General features: G+C 37.2%; 1 protein-coding gene across 1 annotated transcript; it reads left to right on the top strand.

The window, feature by feature from the left end:
• Window positions 1-2230: 2230 nt before the first annotated feature.
• LOC146135977 (fibrinogen-like protein A) lies at window positions 2231-6856 on the top strand. The gene is made up of 6 exons (XM_083395531.1): window positions 2231-2544; window positions 2736-2872; window positions 3528-3624; window positions 3943-4039; window positions 5485-5552; window positions 6307-6856. The coding sequence occupies exons 1-6, from the start codon at window positions 2244-2246 to the stop codon at window positions 6558-6560; spliced, it is 954 nt and encodes a 317-aa protein (XP_083251657.1). The 5' UTR covers window positions 2231-2243; the 3' UTR covers window positions 6561-6856.
• Window positions 6857-7520: the final 664 nt, after the last annotated feature.

Genomic DNA, 7520 nt, shown 5'->3' with positions numbered 1-7520 from the left:
ATCTTGGCGCCCTTTCCCGTGCTGGCATGCGTTTATGGTTGATATTCTAAATAAATTTTATAATTTTTTACGACTGATGCAAAAATATATCAGTGGAGAAGATATGTAGCAATCTGAATGGTGATTTCACATAAAGCTAAAATAAGAGTGTTTCCTAAACGGTTATTGAGTAAATGGAGAGAACATAAATTGAGGATTAAATGTAAAATCTGTATACACAATAAAAATCTGTTTTTTGGTTATTAGGCCCAAAACCAAAAAAATATTTAATTATAATCCACAGAAAGTAGGCCCGGGGTCCCAGGTCAACAAACTTGGTATCAACTTTGAACTACATGCACGCCGTTTCGACCATCAGCCGCAAAAGCTGAAAGGTTGGGCACCCCTGCTCAACATGTTCATTGTTTAACCTGAGTCGAGAAAATTGTGTCGAGGCTCTTCAGACCTCCAAAGCTAGCGTGCTTCAAACGCACACGACTCAAACGCACAAGTGCAACTTTCTCGCTTGCTTTCTTCTATAACCTAGCTTTGATCCCGTATACAATTGGTTATGCAGTATAACCGGGTAAAAAGCACTGCTTTATTCATTACAATGCGACTTTTTTTTTTTGCATCACATATCTTGTTTTATTTATATAAACGACACAACAAAGCGAGTGCGAAAGGAAAAAAAGAGGCGAGATAAAACACATGTCAGAAAGCGACGAATTAGGAGGGAGGCATTAAAATACAGTTGGGGATTCGGGGTAACGTTAATAGCCCTTGCCACTTGCAAAGAAAGTCGTGATATTTATAATTCCGAATGGCGATAAGATCTTCCGATTTCTGAACCTATTTAACCATATTTAGGAACATATTGAAATTCGGCACGGATTCGGCGTACTTACAACGGCAAATTACAAAACGAGCACACAACAACAAACAATTCAAAAGGGTTTCAGATTGATCTGTTACAATACCAAACAATATATGAACAGGATTAGGGCGTAATCAATAAAGTTTCGCCGAGATCCAGGCAGTTACTTTTTCCCAGAAAGTTACTACTTCGGTACAAAAATAAAACGCGTGCGCTACAGTTCATAATGCATCGCAGCAGAAAACACATTTATTTGAGTCTTTAATTCCAAATGCGCACAGGGCGCCATTGGTTACGATGGCTCCAAGGTTTAATTTTATCTGAAAACTTCTAACTTGTTTCCCACGGTACATTCGTAGTTAATTTGATAAAGTTTGCCCCAAGGGATACGGTTTGGTGAAACTTGTAAGATCTGTTCCCACTTGATTTGCTGATTGACTGGGGGGACAAGCCAGCATCTTTAATATGTGAATAAATTTGTTTAACTGTATCAAGTTTTAAGATAAATTTGGTACAAGTTTGCAACTTGTAATGTTAGTAATCTATAACTGTCAGTCTTGCGGGCGGTGTTCTCACGTTCTGCAAAACAAGCCACTTGTTTTGCTGGCGTCTGACTCCCGCTGCAAATTGACTTCAGAATGGCCGCTATAATGCCCAGCCATGTTTTCAGAGTGCCGGCCAGTCTTATTGGCCAAATATGACGTAATTTTCGCGTTCTTTTTCTTCCTACGTTTGGCTATATACATGTCGTTACTAAGCAACTTTCGCGCATTCTCTAGACAAGTCTTTTGCGCAGTCTTGGCCGCCAGTCGCTGCAATAGGCGGTGGCTGTCTGTCTCACATTAACTTGAAAACAAATATACGTTCACTAATGCTATTTGATAACGTTTTACTTTACATTGTAACAATATCTTTTGATTGGTATTCTAGATGTGGTTTTGACAGGTAGCATATCTGACCAGAAACCTTCGCCAAATAGAACTCATGCGGTTGCGACCCGGCGGACAACTGTATGGGTCAGGCGCCAGGCCCGATGCACAGGGCGCGGCGGGGCGTAACAGGTGTCGGTAATCATGTACGAACTATTTCTTTAGAATTCTTTACAGTCGTTTAAAGGTTGACTTTATAATAAGGAGAGAATTTGAATTACGACAGCTGGAATAATATATCACTTGCGTTAAAATATAATCTGAAAAGCGCCAAGTTAAGAACTTCTAATTTATATGAAAATTCAAACAGGTATGCGATAAAACCGGACGAAATATCGCAGGTAGAATGAGACAAAACATGTTCACAAATTTCTGTCAAATACATGTATGCTATAGTAGTCAAATACATGTATACTTTTAGTAAATTATTCAAGTAATAGTTTTGCAGGGTTTTTCAAATGGTACAAATGATTACTTTAAATATCGCGCTGTGTGTATTTCTCATGCTCGTAACAAACAACAACTTGGGCGCCACCCAGCGAGCAAACCAAGTTATTCTCACCTGTGGTGGTGCTGATACGTCATCTGAACGTGGTCCACCTGGTAGCCCCGGAAAAAAGGGCCCTCCAGGATCCACAGGCCCCGTCGGGGCACCCGGTGCCAAAGGAGAACCAGGGTCCGATGATGCTTTGCAGGAAAAAGTGGCAAGACTCGAACAACAGCTAAGAAACTTGGAAGAACTCCTCAACGATACTTCAGGTAACTGAATGCTCAATGTACACTATGCATGGATCTGCAATGTAGCTTGATAATAAATTGCAAAGCCAAAAGGTCGAGTAAATCGACATCAACTTGATTAAGAAATTTCGATAAGTTTTTGTATCATCATCAGGTAATGTGCTTTTTCGAAAGGGTTTAAACAAAGATGTAAACAACTAATGTCGTTCTAGATGAATTGAAGAAGCAGCCGAGAGATTGTTTGGATGCCCAAAAGAAAGGTTTCGCACTTTCCGGAGATTTCGGTTTCACGTCTCCTTTCCAATATCGAGGTTATTGCGACATGACGACTGACGGTGGTGGTTGGCTTGTAAGATGTTCATAGATTTAAATTAATACACTAAATACGACAAATGTGAACAAGAATCATCCAGGGATACTTTAATAAAAGTATGAACCGGACGTGAAAGTATGGAATAATTTTATTCCTGGAACTCATGAAAATTTTTGGAGATAACGCCACAAAGTTACATTAAACGGGACGTCTAGCGCAAGCAATCTTATATAGGAAACCTGCGGTTATCGTTCGATTATTAGGTGCACGAATATGCTACTGAAATCTTAGTTTAAATACATTTAAGGAGAGAGCGAGATGGCCTGAAACTTTTTCGTTTCTATACCGTAACGCATGACCGTTATGGCCTTTTTTCTTAAAAAAAAACTCTTGTGTGAACCTATAAAATGTTTATTGCAAATCAAGTTAATAAGGTTTTGTCACCTTCCTGTACAAAACTAGGTTGTTATTTTATCGCTGATTAATGTCCATTTAGAGCAAATATAGGACATATCTGGTTGTTAAGGAAAGATTGGAATAGTGGTGTTCTGTGCTGCTGTATAAATAACTTTTTCAAACATGTAAGCTACGCTGACAAATTGTTTACAAAAGGGACCCTACACTGTCAATACAAGAACAGTCGTGTGCATAGTCTTCGTTATGACTTGGGTTGATCTTGTACGTTGTTTAGGTGATTCAAAAACGCTATGATGGATCGGTTGAATTCTATCGCAGATGGAACGATTACGAGGAAGGCTTTGGCTCTCTTTACGGGGAATTTTGGCTCGGTAACTTTTGTTATTTTTTATGTGTACGAACTTTTTGTATTTTGATTGCTGAAAAATATTGCGCAATGAATAAATCGAAGAAACATGAGGGCAATACAAGACTAAACTATAGTGTTTATAACTTGGTTGGAAACGATGGTGGGTATTAAATCAGAATATTTAAATCGAACTAATTATATATTAAATATTTGGTAACCAAACAAAAAAACTGGCGTTGTAAACTAAAAACGTACAGAGATTTCAACGTAAATCGAAATGAAACCCTGATCAAGAACAAGCAAAAAAAAGACTTTCAGCTGCATAAGTTTCATTTTGCAGGTTTGAAGCTACTACATAACATAACTAGCAGTGGAAATTATGAACTAAGGATCGACTTGACAAACTACGATTCAACAAAAGAATATGCCAAGTACAGGTACGACTGCATTCAAGAGTTTTATACCTTCAGTCAAGGCAAATCAACCTAAGCCAACATTTTTGTTCCGCGAACCCCATTGCAGTGTTCAAAAACGTACGGTCGTACGCGATCCCGCTCTCCATTTTGGTGTGTGATATATAAACCGAGTCAATCAGAATTACATTCATATTGGCAATATGTTGACATTTCTAGACCGATGGTTTTGAAATCTGTCTATAACGGCCGGAATTACGCTTAAAACAGCCTAAGTTACGGTGTAAGCCTGCATTAGTATAATTTTATTAGACAACACTACTTGTCTCAAGCTCTTCTTGTTTCGTGTTTTTCGTTTTGTTTTCCCTATAACTGCTGCGGGCCCATAAATGAGCCCATTGATCACCAGCCATTCTTATTGTCGTAAAAAGCTTTGCTTTTGAAAGAATATGTATTTTTGTTTCTTTTTGATTTAAAAAAAATACTTGTTAGCATTTGAAAAAAATAGTTATATGCATTTAAAAAAAAACTAAACAAACGAAAAAATCGAATTTTTTTACTTTTTCGGAATGTATTTTTTTGTTCTGTTTTGCATAAGTAGGGTTGAAGGTTCCAAAGGTAACTCTAACTATATTTTTTTGCGTTTCTGGTTGATGTGGCTTTCTTTGTTCACAATTTGGCTTGGGTGTGACGCACTTTTACTAATTAGTCTACACGGTTTATTTTGGTTCATTTCTATCGGTATTGTTTGATACACGTTCTAAAAAAATCATTTAGTGGGTAAAAAGTAACTTTTAGTTACTGTTTTTGTGATACTGTTACAAAAATGTTTCAATTTCAACAAAAAAATGGAATGAACAACTTTATCTGGCAAAAGCACAGTTAGGAGTACAGTACAAATAGGTTAAATTGTGACGTCACAACTACACTGATGACGTCAATAGCGTAAATAAAACAGAATTTTGTGTAGAGTTAATTGCTTCTCAATTTAGTATTAAGATTTCTGCAAAATTGTGTTGAAAAACTTTTTTTTTGTAAAAATACATTTCAACGCGACGTCATCGATTTGGTGATGACGTCAGCGAAAATTTTTTTTCACCCAATTTGTAGAAAAAATCAAAAGCAAGAACTTTGCCAGAGAAGCTTTCTGTCTATCTTCTAAGACTATTGCAGGAGAAGTCAGAAAAGCAACACCCGATCAAAACTTGAAATTTAGCGAAAAAGAATTCAGCAGTAAAAGGAAACGGGTCTAATGGTGGCGTCATTAACACAACTGATTTACTCCAGCAAATGCAACAAATACACGATTTTACAGATTTGCTGTTTTTTGCTGCTTTAAATAAACTTTTTATGAACATGTTTTTTTTTCAATTTTTTCTTTATTAAAAACTACACGACGAACGCCCAGACAACCCTTGCTACACTTGGTTTGGAACCACCGGTCTAACCTGATGTCCTCTTTATTTCAGCCTGTTCAGCATCGGTAACCCTGCGTCGTTTTACCAGCTGTCTGTGGGTGGATACAGTGGAAATGCAGGCAAGTGCCTTTTTACTGTTGCTAATCAATACAATGATCCCTACATAACAAATTTATTTCAAGAAGAGAAAGGCAGTTGGTTTACTGCGGTCTGAACTAATGACACACACACATTTATTTGAGGTTTCCAGGAATTGGACTTAAGTTATTTGGGAGTTGCGGCGGAAAATATGTTAAAAATAAAAAAAAAAATGTTTAAAGGCCTAAATGAATATTGTTGCGGATATGTAATAAGTATGGGTGTAAAAATACCAAATGTGCATTTTAAAGTTTTTTTTTGTTACAATGGTGAAATGGTTTCTGAATAAACGAGAAACTTTTCTGATTATTTTGTTATTTGCAAAGAACAACGTTTTTTGATGTTTTTCAGATGTGCTTTGTTTTCAGTGGTTATTAGGTTTTCTAGCCAGCCACGTTCCACATAATGACTTTCAACAAACTCGTAACAAAACATTACACAACAAAAAGTTTTTTTAAACCTCTACAAAATAAATTAGATCAGCTTATGTTAAGCGATATATCCACATTCAAAGTTGATTTATTCTGCCACTGATAGAAAATAACTTACAGAAGCCACAATAATAGTATTCTTAAAGTTACATGTGACCACCTGACAAGTACTTGCGTACTATTTAGTCGTGGTATATGCTGAAACCACTGGTGTACAACTTACGTTAACATGGTGAGAGGTGCTTATATACTTTACGTGTGTTATATTACTCTAATTGACAAGTGTTATATTTTATTGAAACAGGCGACGGCTTGTTACCACACAACCATATGGCCTTTTCAACGTTTGACCATGATCATGATACTTTGATAAGAAACTGTGCCGCGGAGTATCATGGAGCCTGGTGGTACAAAGCTTGCCACCATTCTAATCTTAATGGAAGGTATTCCACATCAAAGTTGGCGAATGACGAGTACAACCGTTGGTACGGAGCCCCGAACCGTAACCAAAATACAAGAAAGGCAACTGAAATGAAAATACGGAAAAGACAAAACTGATTCACGACCAGGGGCGTATCCAGAAGGGACACGTGGTCATTGCCCCTCCCCTTTTATTGATTTTTTGTGGTGTTTTTAAAGTTCCTTCATTCTTACGTCACGTTAAGATGTAACTTTGTGAAGTGTCGTGTTTTGTTCTAACTTTGTGACACCACGGTATGACTTAACTTTGCAAGGTCACGTCTAAAAAAATAATGTCTTCCCAAACGAAATCCTGGATCCGTGCCTGTTCATGAAGTGGAACATTGAAAATCGCTCATGTATATATTTGTACATAAATTAACCGATTAATTTCAAGAAAATTGAGTGGTAAACATTTTAGCTTATAGTAGTTCCGGTACATGGTTCGCTGCGAAAATCTAAATGACAGTTTGTGTGACTTTGTGGTACGATTTCGCGTGAGACCAAGTATTAAGAAGAGCAGTGCAAAATGCAAATTAGCGTGTAAAGGAAAAAACAAAAACAGTGAATAACTTTAATCAACGTGGAAATTTTCCTGGGAACTGCTGTATAGCATTGCACCAAATTGTTCTAACCCAGGGGCGGACAAATTAGCGTTTAAAGCGGTAGCATTAAAAGCAGAAAATACCTGGTGAAAAAGGGAATCCGAAATTCATACAGTGAAAGGTGTGTTGTATTTTGCAAAAAAAAAATGTTTAAATATCGTTGTTTTGGCAAACAGGTAAGAGAAGGAAACAATGAAGTTGCTCTACAGATATGATTTATTTGGTAAAATATACTAAAATTAGGGTTTAATATATCGACAAAATAACTCACATAAAGAAGCCATTTTTTATTTTGTTCCAACCTGCTCCGCGGGTATCAGGGTCGATATTTGGCCGCTAATTCCGGGCAAGGGTGCTTGTACTTTATATTTTCCAATTTTCTTCACAACTGCCCGAAAGAAAAGCTGTTGGTGTGCGAGATTGCTCAAGGCTGGAAGCCGATTTGCTAGTTTCT

The sequence above is a fragment of the Ascidiella aspersa genome, chromosome 8, assembly GCF_963924565.1.
Source record: "Ascidiella aspersa chromosome 8, kaAscAspe10.2, whole genome shotgun sequence".
In the NCBI taxonomy this organism is placed as follows: domain Eukaryota; kingdom Metazoa; phylum Chordata; class Ascidiacea; order Phlebobranchia; family Ascidiidae; genus Ascidiella; species Ascidiella aspersa.
The sequence above is the reverse complement of the archived record's forward strand: the minus strand, read 5'-3'. Positions and strand labels throughout refer to the sequence as shown.